The 19,043-nt window shown below is 38.3% G+C and overlaps 1 protein-coding gene across 1 annotated transcript in view; it reads left to right on the top strand.

Moving 5' to 3' along the window:
* Positions 1 to 16,318, top strand: part of rras2 (RAS related 2) — a 33,815-nt gene extending 17,497 nt beyond the window's left edge. Inside the window, exons 2-6 of the mRNA XM_044099873.1 lie at positions 8,082 to 8,169; positions 8,335 to 8,437; positions 10,324 to 10,432; positions 11,091 to 11,209; positions 13,155 to 16,318. Of these exons, the coding sequence (XP_043955808.1) occupies positions 8,082 to 8,169; positions 8,335 to 8,437; positions 10,324 to 10,432; positions 11,091 to 11,209; positions 13,155 to 13,242 (507 nt within the window). The 3' untranslated portion in view covers positions 13,243 to 16,318. The remainder of the gene's footprint in view (positions 1 to 8,081; positions 8,170 to 8,334; positions 8,438 to 10,323; positions 10,433 to 11,090; positions 11,210 to 13,154) is intronic.
* The last annotated feature ends 2,725 nt before the right edge of the window (positions 16,319 to 19,043 follow it).

The following is a 19,043-nucleotide window of genomic DNA, read 5'->3' as shown; positions in this document are numbered from 1 at the left end:
GTAAGGTAATTGGTGCTGGATGGATGTGAGCTTTATGCCAAGGGTCTGTCTGCAGGGCCAGTTTCACTAGGCTGCTGGCATCTAAGGACACGGCCGTGATTAAAGGAAAAGCCTATTGATCTGTTGCACATTAGGAGGAAGCAATCTTATAGGAGTTATGGCCTCATTTAATTCGGCATCAGGCCAAATTATGGTGCTATACACAAACTGCATTGTAGCTGTAACCAATCTGTGAGAATGTTATTACCACTGATGCATAGCTCAGCTTTACAGTAATGGTTTGAGGGATTTGAAAATGATTTTTTTGCTGATTTTGTGTTAAGTTTAAATCTTTCGCAGCTACAACTAAATGCTCCCAGGTGGCTCTTCAAGGCGGCGGACACATTTTGCTCTCCCTTTCTTTCCATGTGTATTAGGTATTGAATATGTGACCTTTCTAGTTTCTATGAGCTCATGGGAAAAGTGGGTGTTTCCACAGGAAGTTAATGCTTTTCCCTCCCCCTCTTTTTTCTTTTGCTTTCCTTCTCCATGGAGCCTACAGTCTCACTCCCCCTCAAACCTTTCATTCTGCCTTATTCCCCCCCCCCCCCCATTTCTCACTTCAAGTACTCCTCGGTACTCAACGAAACAATGCTCCTTGCGCCTATTCCTGCATCACCCATGTGAAACTTCATGAAGCAAAAGGAGGAGAACTGTAAAGATACAAAAGGATTGGTCATTATTTTCATCTGTTTAGCATTAGACCCTGATGGTGGATGTTTGATTACAGACAGCTGCTCCAAAAAGCCCCCAAAAAGTTAAAGCTATGCACATTTAGAAACAGGAAGTGATACACGGCTGATTCTGGCCAGATTTCTCTTTTCATAACCTCCTACTTTACCAGTTGATGTATAGTGCACTGCTAAAACAGCAGATATTTCTGCTGTTTTGCACAGATAAAGCTTGACCAAGAATGTGGACTTGCTTGGCCCATGATGTGCTATCAGCGCAGTCTTTCACTCCTTTTCAGTCTGGCCTATAGAGCGACTTGGAAGGCTCCAGTCTGTCTGGCATGCACTTTGGGTTCTTAATTGAAATTGCCGCACTTGGCTCTGGCCCCCTGAACTTGTCTTACATATGGGACGTTTCACCTGTCAGTATGAGGGCAGCCCCACCAGCCCCGGCCTTGTGTGGCTGCCCCCACCACTCTGCCTTTTGGTGCTGATGCCTCAGTATGTAGCACTTTGTAATTGCTCTGTCAGCAGAACCAAGGGCCCTGTTTGGTGACAGAAGCAGAGCAATCAGTGTTACAGAATATTACTTCTGACCATATTGTGACATTTTTGGGCACTGCGGCGTGAAGAACTCACTAAAACCAAGGATTGGAGCAAAACTTACTTTTAGGACTGGCACATAAATCAGTAGAAATCTCGAGAGTGTGCATGAGACTTGATGCTCATCTTTAATTCATTTATTTGATTCATTTATTTAATCCACTTCTCCACATTAGATCTGCTCAGAATATTGATCATTTTAAAAAACTTTTAAAGACCTAGTTTTATTCACTGGATTTTGAGTCTACGGTATTTAAAATGCGTTAAGTGAATTTGTTGTTGAGTTGGGCTTATGGTTTGATGTTCTTATAGTTTCGTACTTCGTATTTACTCTTCCATCTTGTGTACTTGCTCTAAAGCAGCTTGGTGAAGATTTATTTTTATAATGTGCTATATAAAAGAAATTGACATCGGCATAAAAAAAAACCGTTCACATTTATCTCATCATTTTAGGCAGTTAGAACATTTTGTTCAAAACAAATTTGAGTGTTCCTGGAAAGTTGCATACAGTTGTTTTTACTCTTTCACCCACTATGGACAGATCTGGCCTTCCATACTGTTCTTAGGAGGTGATTCAGCTGTTGGATTCAGGTGTGTTGGACCAGGGAGACATCTAAGAGTTGCAGGACACCGGGCCTCCAGAACCAGAAGTCCCCACCCCTGTGCTATGTTCACTAGTAAGAAAAATACTAAAATATGTAAATTAGTTAGCAGAAAGAAAGCTGTAAAGAAGTCAGGAAGTGTTTAGATATATTTTAATCTGCAGACTTGTAGATATACTTTGCTCTTTAACTGATGCATTTTAATACATCCTTTTTATTTAACCTTTAAATATCAATTAAATATGATTATTTATTAGTGATGTTTTCTGAGTCTTCATGCAGCATTTGAACATGTGTAACTCGCAACTGTGTCCACGGCCGCTTATTTTAGCTGAGTATTCCTGCTAATTACAAAAGCATCATAGGCAGACTCCACTGTCTACCGTAGGGGTGTGTTTCAGTTGTGTTTGTGATAAATCTGAGATTTAGACTTCTTTGAAGGTAAGGACGTTATTGGGTTGAAGTCAAAGCGGTGGTTTTAACTAAGTGGGATAACTGACAGGGATGGAAAATGATCTATATTTTGCGCTAGTGAAGCTGTTGGTGCGGGGAGGAAGTGGGTGCACATGAGTGCAAGCGTGATGTTAATTACACGCCTACATTTGTCACTCATTCTTACTTTCCTCCTGGCTGGCAAGTAGAAGTTTTTTTTAGTTACAATAACTGGTTTTGTGACACCTGATTTCCCAATCCTGATATTTGATTTGAGTTTAATGAATCTATACATAAAAACATTGGTTTGATGCCAATTTTGGTTGTTAAGCTGCTAATGCATTCTCTAAATCTTGTTAATCTTTAAATGCGTTATTGTTTAGAAAATCTTTTGTTTGAACCATTGTTAAATAAATGTGCTAATGACATCTCGCACTTAGTTGTTACGTTTTTTTTTATATAGATGAAAGAAAACTACCATAAACTGTAATAAACTTTGTAATCCCCATTCATTCAATTGACATTTAATAAATCCAGCATAAAAGACTGACCATAACCAACAACTTTTTTTTTTTTTTTTTGAGAAAGAAAATACACTAGTAGAAATATATGTGCGCTCTTCTGCTGGTATTTTATGAACAGTAGAAGATTAATCAGAAATATATTTAAAATAAAAAAGTATCTAGAGTCCTGATTACAAAAAAAGAATAACTAAGTGATCTATAGGCTATGTATTTAGGACAAAATTGAGACTATGTGAAATAAAAGTACCATGTTCGGATTTCTTTTGGTGGGTGGGGTCGGAGAACATGTCATCTGTGACATCATGTTCTACCCGAGGGCTCAGCCGGGCCAGCAGTCGGCTCCAGAGGTGGAGTTTCCTTCCTGCAAAGCAGACCAGGACCCAAGTGTAGCCTGACCCACCTTTCCACTGACATCTAAACTGTAACATGGTTTGCTGCAATCATGTTTTTCTCCCCAACTCTTATTTTTTGTGTGCAATTGTCGCTTTTTTGTTCTCGCTCATACATTTGTGATGGTACTAAGGTGATTGTACTTTACCTTGACTTTGCTGCTGCTGCTAGTAAGAAGAGAAATCTCAAAGATAATAATTATGATTTTACAAAATCACATACAAACCTGTTCATCCTTTCTCTGGCCTGGTTCTAGCCTAATTATTCAGTTACTCTTTAGTTTCACTGTTGCCAGTGTTTCAAGTAGATGTGTTGAACTGTGATTGCTTCCTCAGTTTGAATGACGGTTAAACTTATCTATGTATTTATTGTTGGTTGATTGTTCCTTTTTCCTCAACAAGAGGGAATTTGGTTCTGTGAATTTTTAATCTCGTCACATTGTCCAGTGTATTCCTGAAAATGTCTTCATAAATCTGTCTGCCTCACTGGTATGTGCATGTGATACATTCTTACAAATTACTAAGAGAACTCTGATGTCATCTGGTTCAGTTGCAAGTATGTGAAACATAAAAGCAAATCTTTTTCAATTGTGTTTTTATTACATCTACATGCTCCACCAGAAGAATGAACTTAAATAGGCGTTGGCCGGTGTAAGATTTTCATTGATATATCAAAACATCAAGTAAAAGCGTCATGGTGTCACAGTAATATGGTATTACCACAAAATAATAATAATTTTTAAAAAAGCAGTTTAACTGCTGTTATTTAAAGCCAACAAAGCAATAGCTCTTTCAACTGCTGCAACAGCAAATAATTGCAACTTTAAAATTGTTCTAGAACGCCCTCCTTATTTATTTCATTTTGTCACACTGTTTGTCAACTAAGTTGGCTGGGACCGAAATGGAAACACAAATTTAATTACTTGCACATCACTTCATTCAGTATCAACCTTTTTTTTTTCTTTCTGTTGAACATGCTGGTGTCTAAAACTTACTTCTTTTTTATACCAGGTTAGATATGTAGCCAAATGAGACTTTATTGGTCGAATTACTGGATTTGATTCAAACTGGCATTTCTCACTCAGTTATTGGTAGTCTTCTCGAGTCATGTTTGCCTCTCCAAGCCCATCGCTGCCCAGCTGAAACCCAGCCAGGCTGGACTCCGGCCCTCGGTATCGCTAGCTCCGATGCAGCCAGCGATGCAGAAACAGTGTCATCTATTAGGAGAAAAGAAACAATGGCTTTGGTTAGAGCAGGAAGCTGCAGCTAAGCTACCCGAACACACAGAGGTGTGGGGAAGGGAGGACTGAGGAGGCCAGAGAAATGTTCAACTCCACCCAGGGAGAAAAATATGATCAAGAGATTAACAGAAGACCATAAGAGGTCAGACACTAATATTACAGGTAGCAGAGTTGTGTAGATGATATATGTGAATGTGTGGGAGAAGAAAAAAAAAATTAGGGATTTTTTTTTTCTTTTTGTCTATGACCTGTAAGCTCCGAAGGCACGGTAGCAGTGCAGCACAGTGCATTTAAGGATGCATAGTAACACTGCTGAATTATTGAACAGCAATGAATGGATGTGATGCAAGCATGTGTATTTACAGGCAGCAGAGATGCCAGGAGAATGTGATGAAGAGAGTCTCTGCACCTCATGCAACAACAGAGTAGCAAATAGTGGGGGAGAAGGAATCAATATGTAGTTGTTGCTAGCGACGACAAATAAATAAGATCAACCCAGTAATTGAATTAGAATTTAACTAATATACTAATACACCTGTAATTATTGTGAAACCTCTTCAATTCAGAATATTTCAGAATATTTAAAGTCTTCTGTTTTTAATGTTAGCTCGGTGAACCATTATGTACGTTAGGCTTCAAGAAAAAAAACACCACTTGCTTTATTTGCTGCTTGCTGAGGACCACAAACTAAGACACTGATCGCTGAAAATATTTAGTCAACAAAGTATTCAAAATCAATCTATTTCTATAAATGAACAGCGTGAGGTTTGAAGAATCCTAAAAATGCATTTGATATTAAATATGTTTGATATGTGGAGCACAGTAGTGATAGTATTATGCCTTGCCTGGCCTTTTTCTGCGAGGTCTGCATCAGAACTTCTGGTCATTTATTGCATCAACAGATTCAAATGGGCAGGCATGTAGGGGACATCTGTCTGAGAACGAAATCGCCACAGAAAGTAGGTCACACAATGAGACAACCACAACGTTCGCTATAATGGGGGTTTAAAATGGAGTTATTGTGAAGGTACAAGATGTCGCAGGCGGGGAGAATTGTTTTGGAAGGACTCTTAATTACCAGAGTGTAAACTTGCCACCAGCTTAGAGCTGAAGTTGTTCTGCACCAGCTCTTTCATGCTCAATTGCATTGGATATCTAATATTATAACTTATGCCTTTTCCTCTTGCCACACCAAAACTTCACCTAAATGGAATCTCTGACAACATGAAGCAGGCCAGACGATCTCAAAAAGTAGATGCGTCAAGCAAAATTCAAGAACATATCAGAAACAAATTCATTCTCGAGTCTTTGGACTTAAGCACAGCTGGAGCAAATTATCAACAAATAGGGAGAAAGCAGGTGAACCTTCTGATGAAGTTGACCTAGTAATGAGCAGTCACTCACTCCTCATTAGCATGTACAGCTCTGAATTACAAAAAAAAAAAAAACTGAAGGTTTTGAAATACCCTATTCAAAGTGACTTAAGTGATTTAAGTGGCATGACCTTAAGCTGGTTGTTCAGGGTTAAAACCTCTCCAACATACTGCAGAGAGGAGTGGGCCACAATTCAGACCCGCTGCTAGTTACTGCAAAATCACTTATTAGATTTGGGGAGCGATTACATTTTCACATAATGCCACGTTGGTGTGGATAGTCATTTAAATAAGCATTTAAGAACTGTATTTTATATTAGCTCATCTTATCTTTGTCTCAAGTTAAAATGAGTTTGATCTGGAACATTCATCTGGAAAAACTCTAATAGCAGAGATATTCAAGGAGGCAAATGTTGACACTATATTTTCTATGAAAATATAAAGTTGATTTACTGCAAAATTTAGGCATGTTGCTTTTTTTTCCCTGTTTCAATCTGCCTCACCCATTTTCAGGATCATCAAAGATTTGTGACCCTGCAAACACAGGGCAAGCTGTTTCTTGTCTCCTCGGCTTCTAAATAACACCAAATAAGCATCCTGCTGCCTCTGTTGTAAAACATCACACAGTTTCTATACACGGACAACTGGAGTGTGACTGGGGGAAGTTTAATTTGACTCCCCTTTGGAGCCAAGTGTGAATTGTGTCTGGATTTCTTTTTACGTTGCACTGATTGCTCCCCATGTCTTCGGGTGTTGGTTTGACATTCCCTGAGCACTCCCTTCAGCTGTCACCACTTAACAAGTCCCCGAGGGGAGCAAGAACAACAAAACATGGGAAAAATTTAAAAAATGCATGACTCCTCCTTCTTCTTCATGTCCTCGTCCCTGCTGCCCGGCCCCACCCTTTCAGCTGAGGTTACTACAAGACCAGATACTGGCCCCAAATTGGAAGAATCAGGCAGGCTGTGTGGCTCTTGATGCTCGGCAAACCATTTTGTAAATGTGTTATTTGCTTAAAACCAGCCTGTGGTGGAGGGAGAAAGCAGAGCATGTGGTTGTTGTCTAGCAGAATATTTAGTTCACATTTTTTTCTGCAGGTGGCTGCAGACAGTATGTTTGCCTTCTGCCTGAAGAGATCCATGAAAGGTAGAGGTCAGTGAGGCTGTCTGTGCTGTTTTAACCCAAAACACAAGCACAGAGTGGCTGTTTATTCCCACGTCTGCCCATTCTGAAGCCATCCATGCAGACATCCATGTGGATAGTCATTCTAAGCTGCATTAGTTGAAATAACAAAATTACGTCTGCTTGGAGCAGAAGAATAAAAGCTTAGAACAAAGATCTGCTCATCTGATATCTATAACTGTATGGTGGTGGGAACAAACCCAGTGGTCTCCTCAGAAATCAGATGCTTAGGTATATGACTATATAGAAGGTCAGTTGAAACATGGTGAAATTACATCAGAATATGATCAGAAAATGTATTTAGTTAAGTGATACAGTTCTCAAAAAGAAAATCTCTGATGCTATACAGATTCATTACGCACAGATTAAGTTGTTAATAAAGGCCTGCAGCTAATGACAACCCATGATTCAGTTTCTCCATATCTTTATTACATTTGACTATCGTTCAGATCGCTGACTTGTCTATTGTAAAGCAGTGATTGATATCATCTGCGATATCAGCCAGTTTCTGATCAATGCTTCAGAAGCTGGCTGTTCAGTGTGCCGTATGGGAGCACGTTACTGGAAAGTTGATTGGAAGAAAAAAGTGAGGTAGAGATAAAGGTGCACAATCAACATGGATAACTGGAGGCTTAGGAGGATTGTAAATATTTAAGGATTTTGGGGGAGAGTCACAAGTGTGGGCTGTGACTCACAAATTACTGATGCAGTAATTTCTGCAAAAAGAGCTTCTGGACTAGGTAGTGAGTAAATATCATGTACAATACGTGGGGATACTTTATAGCTGGCTGACAGTTCTGTATTAAATATTTGTTTTTATTGGACCTACGCAGAATTTTTGAGAAAAATTCTTATTTTTTTGTTAGCTGTAAACCAAAGCCATAAAAAAATTAACCGGAATAGATCAAAATCAATAATATCGACTTGCTGAAAAAACTAAACATTCTGATGTTGTAATTTAAGAATTGTCTGCAATGTAAACTGGACTTAAATAGTCATGTTCTGTTTTGTCCTCTCTCACGCAGTCATACTTTGTCACTGACTATGATCCTACGATCGAAGACTCTTACACCAAGCAGTGCGTGATTGACGAAAGGCCAGCCAGGCTGGACAGTAAGTGCAGAACAAACACAGCCAGAGTAAATGCAAAGACGCACATTCGAACATTTGCTTGTTCCTGTTTTGTTTTACCTCTTCTAATGAGGCACTGGTCCTGAGCAGTTTGTCACTGGTGCAAGTTATTCTGCTAATGTGTGTGCACGTGTTGCTGCTGTGCAGTCCTCGACACGGCTGGACAGGAAGAGTTCGGAGCCATGAGAGAACAATACATGAGGACAGGGGAGGGCTTCCTGCTCGTCTTCTCAGTCACCGACAGAGGAAGGTAGGTGACAGTTTTCACTTTGAGCAAGCACACGCACACTCTTGTTGGTGTCTTTTTTTTATTTTTTCTTCGCTCTGTGAGCTGCACTCTCTTTCCACTACAAGAACCATAAATTTAACATTGACACCAACTTTTGCTGCTTGTGCTTCCGGACTTCGTTGTTGTTCTTGTTGTCATTTGCTTTTGTTCTCAACACTTCCTGCCCTCGTCCTGCTCTCGTTTAATTCACCTACACACTTACCTTAGATTTCTATTAAAAGCCTGCCTACTGCTTAAACAATAGCATGTGTGCACATGTATGGAAAGAAATTCAGGTACAGGGAAAGACTCGGGAGTCAGTTTGCACATTTATTTTGCACCCTCATAAAGTTGTGAAAAAAAACCCACCTTAGAATCAATTATTTTACTTCTAAAACTTTACTTGGATACATTTACTTTAAGGGAGAGTCTTATCAGAATTTCTTATTTTATTTTTACCAAATCAAATAGAGTCAAATTTTAGTTTTACTAAATATATCCCAGAAAAAACAGGAAGTCAGAGAATCCTTATTAAATTGTAGAAATGCTTAATTTACATCTATTAAGATGTTTTTAGGGGTACCAATAAATGTTCCATGTGTGATTTTGTTAAAAATAAATATTTCTTAATGTTGGGATTTTCTTTGCCTGTAAATAATTATATTCAAATTAAATCTTGTAGTTCTCTAGTTAGTTCTGTTGGGTCTGACTCACACTTCAATAAAAATATAAACATACATTTAGGCTTTTTACTTGTTTATTGCACCAGGGACCCTAATAAATTTGGCCGGCCCTGTATGTACTCCAAACATGTATGTATGTATATACTGACAACACTGTCGGGCACAAACAGTCCCCTTAAAAGCCTCATGCGGTTGTTGCTAAACTTTGTTTCAGGCGCCTTCATTTTAAGCTGCTTTGAAATCAGGTCGCCGAAGATACAAAACGCATCATATTGAAACCGTCATTCTCACCCCTTGCCTGGTTTGGCAACAGCAGGTGGGTTTGAAACGAAAGCATAACTTATTCCACCTGCTGCTTTGTTGCACATGTGACAGCTGTGATGCTGCCACCGCACGAGCTCGGGCAGCATTAATGAGGCGAAAGGAGGAAACAGGCTGCCGTCAGCTGCAAAACCTACATGGCCAAACTGTTTTCAGATGAATCCTTCATGCACGACATGCTCTGTTTGAGGGCTTTAATTACTGTCGAGACTAGATCAGGTAAAAAAAAAAAAGAGTTTCTGCTTGTTCAGGATTTGGGTTTAAATATTTTTTGATTTCTTTCTTTTATTTTCTCGCTGCCCATCCCTTGTGTCATGTCTCTGTACAGCAGCACAGTAAGCTGCATTCCCTTGTTCCCGCTCTAAACCCCCTCCCAATGTTTATGCTGTAAACAGTCTTTGCTTCCTCCATTTATATTAGTCAAGTCTTACCAGATTTACTATGTGCTCAACATGACTGGAATGCCGTCTCGGCTTTGTGGTTAGAGTCTGCCTCTTTGCTCTTCTTTTTTCTTTTTTTTTTCCCTCCCAGACTGACATTTTTATTTGCTGTAAAGTTGAAAGCCCGCCATCACATGCCATCTGTATTATAGTGGGGCAACAGTCGGGTCAGGCAGAGGGAGGCAGAGCCTTGGATAAAAATAGTCAGGCAGACTTCTTTTCCCCTCTCGACTGGCATGTTTAACCCTGCACAGATAACCTCACACTCATGTTCGACGGTTTTGTTCAAGCGAGTACATGTGTGGGCATGTGGGTCAGGATGCTTCTTCTTGTCTTTTCTTTTTTTTTCTTTTACTGTTGCATTGTTAGGAGATGGATGTATGTCTTTACACACATGTAACAGAGCTTGTCATCTGATTTACAGCTTTGAAGAAATCTACAAATTCCAAAGACAGATTCTGCGAGTCAAAGACAGAGATGAATTCCCCATGATCCTCGTAGGCAACAAGGCAGATCTGGAGCTTCAGAGACAAGTAAGTCCAACAGGTTGGAGAGATCTGAACCCGCCTACGGAGGAAACTTGCACATGCTTTTATCATCCGAGGAGATGTGGCTTGAGGGATTCGGATTTGCAGGCTTTCAAGCACAAGTTTTGCAGCTGCAAGCTTGGTTTAGAGATGCAACAGGATGTTGAGAGATTTTGTTGACACGCTGGTGTCAGGAAGGGAGTACTGATGAAGAAGGGAGTGTGATGAAATGATGAATCTTCTCCCTGTTGGTATTCAGCCAATCATTATTTCTTCTGGTGAATCCACACCACCCCCTATTGGTTAAAAAGAGCATGGCTGCAAGTCTTTCATCCATTTCTAAATACTGGAACTGCACCAATCACTGCTGCCATCTAATAACCAGCATCCCATTTATATATATATATAATACACATCTGTAACAAAAGCATCACACAAATATCTGTTTTTCGGATATTAAGATGTAAAGGTGGCTCTAAAGAATGCTCACGTACAAGTCAGGTTAACAATTGGCAAAACTAACTAAAGTCTGCTTTTTATTTACATTTGTAGATGTTTTGTTGAACTATTTACTTGTCTGAGGAGTCTATTCAAAATATTTATTTTGAAGATTTTTGGGCTGTTTTCTGGAAGATTCAATCTTCTGTTCTACCTCTCACCCCAGGTAACCCAGGAAGAGGGCCAGCAGCTGGCCAGACAGTTAAAAGTCACATATATGGAGGCTTCCGCTAAAATTCGTATGAACGTAGACCAGGCTTTTCACGAGCTGGTTAGGGTAATCAGGTAAGTTAACCCTTCTTCTTCCAGTACTATTGATGCAGAGGTCAGTGAAGGTTTAGTTCACGGTCCGCTAGTGGTCAGTCAAATTTACAGGGCTCTCCAAGCTTATTTATACCCTTTGTAAAGGCCTACATAAAGGATAAAAATTCATCTTCAACTGTAAAATCTAAGAAAAATTCAACCTCATCATTTTTCATTTATACTTCATCTCAGGCACCTTATGACCTCCATGGTGGAGAGTCTTTGATGCTTTTTGAAGAACCAGAAAATATTGAATAAAAACCAGCAGATCTGCTTTTTATCAGCTCTTTCAGCTGAATAATTGTGTAAAACAAGTGACCAAAACTTGGTTACAACATCAACCAAATCCTGATATTTATCCAACTAGATGGCCTCTGGGGGCCCACACCTGATGCATAATTTAAATGCTGAGTTTTCTAGGTGTTGGTGGGTACATTGTGAGAGATAAAAGTGGTGTAAATTATAATAATAATAATGATGATGATGATAAATTACAATGAATATTATCATTCATTACAGTTTTCAACAACAGCATTGCAATCAAGTCATTTCCTGATATTGTGCAGCTCTAGTTAATTGCATAACTTTGTGCCTTTTTATGTAATTAGTAGCTGTAATTTTAGCTCATTTTCCAGCACCACTGATTACATGTCATCAGCAAAGGTGTTACAGCCAGACTCCTCATGACAAACGCATTCTTTGTGGATTTTTTTAAAAATTATTATTATTTTTTTGGACGCTACTTGCCCAGTGGAAAGTATTGAGCTCTTTTACAATAGGGCTGTTTCTTGCTCCTATGAGAGCACACAGGGTCCTCTGGGGTCTTCATGACTTCAACAGAGGGTGTGTAGGAGGCTCTCTGTGGATCACTGCGTACCGAGTCATCTGACATGTTTGGTCCAGTGATTAGATTCCTTTTACGTGTGCATGAAATATTTCTTTTTGGTGACATCTGGAACACAGTCTTCTAACATGAGACAAGATCTGATGTAATGCCCAACATAGCTTTAATAGGAGAGGCAGCTAAATTTAAATTTGGGTCAGATGACTGATTACAGTTTCAGAACTGGATTGTAAGCATTGTTTTTCAGCTGGTCTGTCCTCCTTGGAGGTCACTCTGAAGCCGGGAGTTCAAAGGCAGATCAAATGTTAGCAGTATTGAAGTAAACAAAAACACAGCCCATTTTTAAAATCAATTAAACCAAGTTTGATGATGATGATGATTCAGTTGGGCTTCTTCATTCAGGATCTGGGTTTCTCTGAATCGGTGTTCTCTCTTGTCGTCTTCCGTCTTGCATACAATGATGTCATTGGCTTTTGAGCCACAGAGAAGTGTTTGCAGTGTTTCAGGAGCTGTTTGGAAATATATTCTAGTAATATTAGTTTGATGAGAATTCAGTAACAATGAAGCTGTCTGGGAGTAGTGTCCGAGAGGTCCGAGAAAGGAAACGAACACATTCAGCTCAAAACTCACTGAGGTTTAACTCAAACAGCATTATGTGACCGGTATTGATGTATATACCGGTTAATGTAAGATTATGATGAAGGCCTCTTGCACAGTCTTGGTCAGAGTGTGATTATAGTTGCATCAAGTTCAGATTTCTTCAATATTTGCGACGCTACAAGTGTAAGAAAGTTTCACGTTCTGTAACCTCTGTGTAAAAGCAATAGTCTTCTTGCATGACGCAATCAAAACTCATCAACTTAGATTGATAACTAGATTTATAACTAATTTGCTTGAGTTAAGTTAAATAATGATATTAAGTTTAGTCACCATGTTATTTTTCCTTATTTATGCTCAGTTGGTTATACATTTTAAAAATGATCTCAAACATTCTGCAGTGAGTGAAGCATCAATGCCATTTCATCTTCTAAATGAAACAATCCAAAAGTTCTCAGTCCAGTTTTCACCTTTTTTTCCTAACAGGAAATTCCAAGAACAAGAATGTCCACCGTCGCCGGAGCCTACGAGAAAAGAGAAAGACAAAACCGGCTGCCATTGTGTGATCGTCTGAGTCTGCCTTATCACTGTTAACTCATGCAGCTAATCTACCCCCCCCCCCCCCTCCCCCCCTCGCTCTCACTCTGCCTGACATTACATCCTAAGTGGATGAGTGACCGCTGCCTTCTCCATGTGCATGACTTTAGACAGCCTTTTCTGAGTTAACTTGGACCAGGAACTGCTGTTTCCAGGACATCGCTATGGGACAACTGACAATGCCAAATTTTTAACACCACTCTACCTTCAGCTGCGATCTAATCCACACGAGAGAGTACCAACACTAAACATTGCCTTCTTAAATCAGCCTGACAAATTAAATGTTTTGTACTCTGAAGGACTCCTCTTGCCTTGTAGTGACATTTGTACTTGCTACCGAGTTTGAATGAAATCTATATCCAGAATGTTAATGACATTTCTTTAGTTTCCAGGGTCTGACCAGAGCAGAGAGATTCTCTTACGAAGCTTTGTGTATGTTGTGCCATATCCACCTTTACTCCCCATGTGCTAATCTGCTACTGTACATATGTGACATTTGTTGTGGTTTTCAAAGTGTATTTCTAATGATCTATTAAATCACCACAGTGCAGTGTGTGAGGTTGAGTTTGGTTTTACATATAAGAAACTGAATATGTATGTATATAAATGTAATTCCTAGACATCCTTTAATGATATATTGAGACATATTTCTGGCAATCTGCAGTGGATAACTTTCCCCTTTTTATGCTTTCAGTTCAATTGCCAGATATGGATTATTTGCTGTATTAGAAACATTTTTTTTCTCCCCCAAGTCTTATAGATTGAATGATTGTAATCATATTCTTGACATACACAATGCATCATGTTTGCCTCAGTTTTCCTCCCAAAAGGTGTAACCTCATTCAGTAAACTTGAAAGTCTTCGAAGCTGATTATGAACATCTGGTTTCAACTCTGTTAAAACCAGATATTTCCACACCTGCATAAAAAGATACATAACCATTTTGTCTCAGTGTCTGACATTATAGAAATTAAGTTTATTTTAGATTTAGGATTACCAAAGTTATTTCAGTTTGCCAAACACCGTAATTATAGAACTTAAAAAAATTCTTCAGTCTTTAAATTGAGAAGTTTGCATACCTTTTTTTAGTGTTTGATGGAGTTGCCTTTTAAACTCGATGATTTGAGTGAGAATCTTTGACATTTTTGCATTTTACATTTTACACAACTGGAGTAAATGTGTCAGGTTTATAGGCCACGTTGGTTGCACCAACCGTTTCAACTTTGAACACAACCTTTCTACTAAGAACTTTGCGGTGAGCACTCTGGTTATCAAGTTTTGTTTGGCCTTTTCGCAGAAATGTAATGATGATCTTTATAGAGAAAAACCTACATTTTTGTCTAATCGGACTACACGGTCTCAAAAAACTAAGGTTTTTGTCACTATGTTCTTGCATATTCTAATGGGTTTTTTTGTTGTTGTTTTTTTTGATAATAGCTTCTTCCTTTCTTTTCAACTCATTTTTGGTACAATTGTCTTTCAACCAGCATCTTTGTCAGATCATTTTTCTGTTTCTTTTCCGTTTGATACACATTTTCTTCATCAAACCTAATTTATCTAAGGGAAACAGAAAATATCTCCTTCCTGAGCAAGAAGATGGTTGAACAATCCCTTGGTGTTTATACTTGCATAGGATTTGTTTAACCATATAATGAGACCTTCAGGCATCTGAATATTGTATCCAAGGATGAACCAGATTTTGTGGAGCTCTACAATTTAATCCTAATGTTGTGGATAATTTCTTTTAAAATTTATAAGAAGTCACAAAGGGAGAGCTTGCCTCTATTTAATCAAAATGTTGTGCATTCATGTGTTAGAAGCTTACAAAGCTATGACGTCAAACTGGACCTTATCTTTCAAAAGGTAATATGTGCATATCAAAACTTCTGAATTTAAAGAAAGCAATACATTATTTAATTATCCTGTCAGTTAGGAGGCAGGATAATTAATTAAAAAATGACAAGATTTAACTATAATACCAGACACTGAGGGGAAAAAAATGGCAAGTCTTTTTGTACATTGTATGTCTGGTTTCAACTATCAGTAGCAAACTGTGTAGCCTCAAACTGGGATGGTTTCAGATAAAACTGAAACTCCGTGTATTCTATATTTAACTTTTTGCTGGTAAATCAGTGTAAAATCAGCATGTTGTAAACCAAGAAAAGCTTTCAGAGCTCTGCTCAGATCAGATCATTCCAGTCATTCTCATCAGTTTTGATTGCGCTCACATTGCTGTTGGACCTCTAACACCATGGCGATCCATTTGTTTGTGCCCTCGTGTCAGTTTGCTACTTTGATTTTTGTCCCAGTTTGGTTTGCTGGTTGTAAAACCAGGATACGCCGAAGCTTCGAGGTGCCCTTCGTAGGACCGGCCGTCTGCAGCAGAATCTGTAATCACTGAAGACACGCAACAGCGATCCGCCTTCTCCCTTCCGCTGCTGTTCGGGCGCTCAAACGAAGTGCTGCTGTTTGTTTCACATACCTTCATCTTGTACTATAACAAGAAAATCAGATGATGGAATTAATGAACTCGATTAAATATTTCTACTCTACTTTTATACATTATTTTCTTATCAAACCGGTTGATGAGTATTTTTATATGTTTATAAGTAAATACATGTTCACAGCTCAGGCTGTGTCTATATGTAAAGAAGAATATCTAACTCCCCTGGTTATTTTTAACATGAAAGTGATTGCTGGCCCAAATCTGAATAATTGGATGTTTCACCTAAATGTAACCAAGTTTTTTTTTTTGTTTTTTTTTTTTTTTTGCATTTTGGGTCACAAAATAAGTATATATTTATCTTGAGGTGTTCACCACCAGTTCTGATTGTGAAATGTCAGGTTAAATTTGGAGGTCATAGAAATAATTGTTTAGATCATGCAACCGTCTGGCACTAAGATTTAAATGCCCACATCTCATCTTGTCGCTAATCTTAAGTGTGCATCTGCATCATTCTGTTTGATTTCTCTTTCACATTGGTGTCTTTTGCCCTGTGTCTAGCTTCTGTTGCTAAAATAAAACCTGTTATTGAGCCAGAAAAGATAAAAAATTGTTTCTAGAGCTGATTGTGATTCTGTAAACCCTAAATGAGCTCTTATTGTTCAGAAAACATTAAGCTTGGGTCTGGAATCAATCTAATTTTATATCTATGTTTTTACACAACTACTTTATCTTTGCTTAGGCTTTATTTTTAATTTTTTTTTTTTTTTACCTGAAAACGGTCTGTTTTGTTTCATATCTTGTGAGATACATTAACACGTTTCTGAGGTTTTGCACAAATACCAGTTCATCTGAAAAGAAATGTATATAGTACAGTAGTGGCAATACATTAATTTATTGCCACAAAACATAGTTGCTGATGCAGCTTCCTCTTCATAGAATGCATTATCCAAACATAATCATGGAAAGTTGAGTGAAAGAAAAAAGTATAGTAGGGAAAGGCCCAAGAAATACAACCTAGAGAAGATTTTGAAGCAAAGTCTATTGAACAGTTTGATGGAGGTTTATGTGGTGGGGACTGATGTATCCAGAACATGGGCTACTACTAAGCATTAAGCCACTCTTTAACCAGACACAATGTCAGAAGCAACTTTCCTAGGCTTAAGATAAAAAAGACCTCTTTGCAGATGAATGTGTGTTTTGTACCTCATTTGTGAATCAAGTGTTCGAGTCTGGAGAAAGATTGCAGAGACAAAACATACAAGGTTCATTAAGTTAATGTTCCACGGTGAAGTAGGATTTTAGGAACTCTGTCTTCTGCTGGTTTAGGTTCAATGTATTTGTATAACTCTAATTTAAAATTCTGATTTTCCAAGAAATTCCATATAAGACTAAGTACCTACTACAGTCATCAAAATAAACAGAAATACGAACTTCAAATATATTACTCTGTGTCTAATAAATCCATGTAGCATAGTAATTACACTGCTTAAGTTTAATTGATGAATACATTTTAGAGAGTGTAAATAATTGTTTTAAGGAGAACAAATCTAAACGTTTCCAATGTTCATATATATATATAAATTGAATTTTTTTCAGAAAAGTATTTATTCTATTTACAAAGGTAGATTTATTGTACATAAAATTCATTTGAAGTTATTAAAATCCCCAAGCCTTTGCTTGTTAGTCACATAACTTTTGTTAATTTGATACAGAGGCCTCCAGCATCACTTGAAGAGATTTCTCTGACAGATTTCCTTATGTTGTAAATAAAAAATAAAAATAAAACATCTTTCTCTCTTGGAAATAAAGGAGTACGACCTGTTCTTACAAATGTAAATATTTTCACCATACTTTTGCTGGCTCAATATTACAATTAGCTGCTTTTGAAGTATTCACATCCATTGCATCTAATATTTTATTGTTATGTAGTATACCAATTACAAATTTAGCTTGTATTTCCCAATTGGGGCTGCACAGTGGCGCAGTAGGTAGCACTGTTGCCTTACAGCAAAAAGGTCCTGGGTTTGATTCAAGCCTGGGGTAATATCGATTATATACTAATAATAAAACAATTAACTATTTTTATTTCACTTAATGTGATTTCATTTTAACGTGTAGTTAATTTTTCGGAAGAGTAAATGTCCTGCCTTTAAAGTCACCCCCACCTGGTATAGGACGGTCCACTGTGGGGTCCCGACCCCAACATTAGGAACCACCTGTTTATTCAGTTTCATCAGTCTGTTTCAGGTTTCCGACACGTTCAGCTGCGCTCCCCTCTCTGTGGTGGTATAGTCCCCAGAAGAAGGTCTAGCTGCGCTCAGCCTCCCTGCCATTCACTTACAGGCGCTTCCAGATATACTCCGACCCTCCACGGCTTGAAGGCTTTGATTTTATTTACCGTCTCATCGTCCGCTCCGACCGCTCCACGTCCCCCGGATTGAAATGGAGGGAGTCAGCAGCAACAGGAGCATGTCTTACAGTAGATGGAGTTATGACAGGTAAGCGGCATCTTCCATTATTGGTTTGGGCTGTCTACGCTTTTAAAGCCGCTGTCGGTCTGGTACGTTTCGCCTTCATGGTCCAGGAAGGCCGATTCTTCTTCTTCTTTTTATTTATTTTTTTTTAAAGATGAAGCTACATCTCTTAGAGGGAATTCCTTCCCCCTAGTATTTACTAGTGGGCTAGGAAATGGGAGGTTTCAGCATCACATCGTGTCGCTGGTAGATGAAAGGCTCAGTGTCTGCATGTGTTTTATTTGAGAACTGACAAATCTCCAATCCCAACCTACAAAACCACATCTATCTGTCTATCTGTCTATCTATCTATCTATCTATCTATCTATCTATCTATCTATCTATCTATCTATCTATCTATCTATCTATCTATCTATCTATCTATCTATCTATCTATCTATCTATCTATCTATCTATCTATCTATCTATCTATTAGAAAGTTCTCAGAACATCTATAGATGTTAATAATATTTGATTTGTCAATAATAAAATAATAAATAAAAATATTAAATATTAAAAAATAATAAATAAAAACGCAGCTGCTTATGATAAATTAAATGGGAATTTAAAAGCAATGTTTATTTTGCATGCATAGTGTAAGCCAGATCTTGGCAGTCAGCCAGTTGATTGTGTCTGTGACTTCGGCTTCTTGACTAGGGAAGGTAACACATTCAAGTGAAGGTTGATTGCTCTGAGTTCACTCAGCGGCTAATAACACATTTCTTTCAACATTTTTTTTAAGAGAAGGGAACGCTCCTCGCCTTTCACTGACTTAGGCAGGAGTCCGGATTGATAGATACTGTAAAATGTAGCTGCAGT

The sequence above is a fragment of the Gambusia affinis genome, linkage group LG02 (assembly GCF_019740435.1).
Source record: "Gambusia affinis linkage group LG02, SWU_Gaff_1.0, whole genome shotgun sequence".
Classification (NCBI taxonomy): Eukaryota; Metazoa; Chordata; class Actinopteri; order Cyprinodontiformes; family Poeciliidae; genus Gambusia; species Gambusia affinis.
This window is presented reverse-complemented; position numbering and strand designations above follow the sequence as displayed.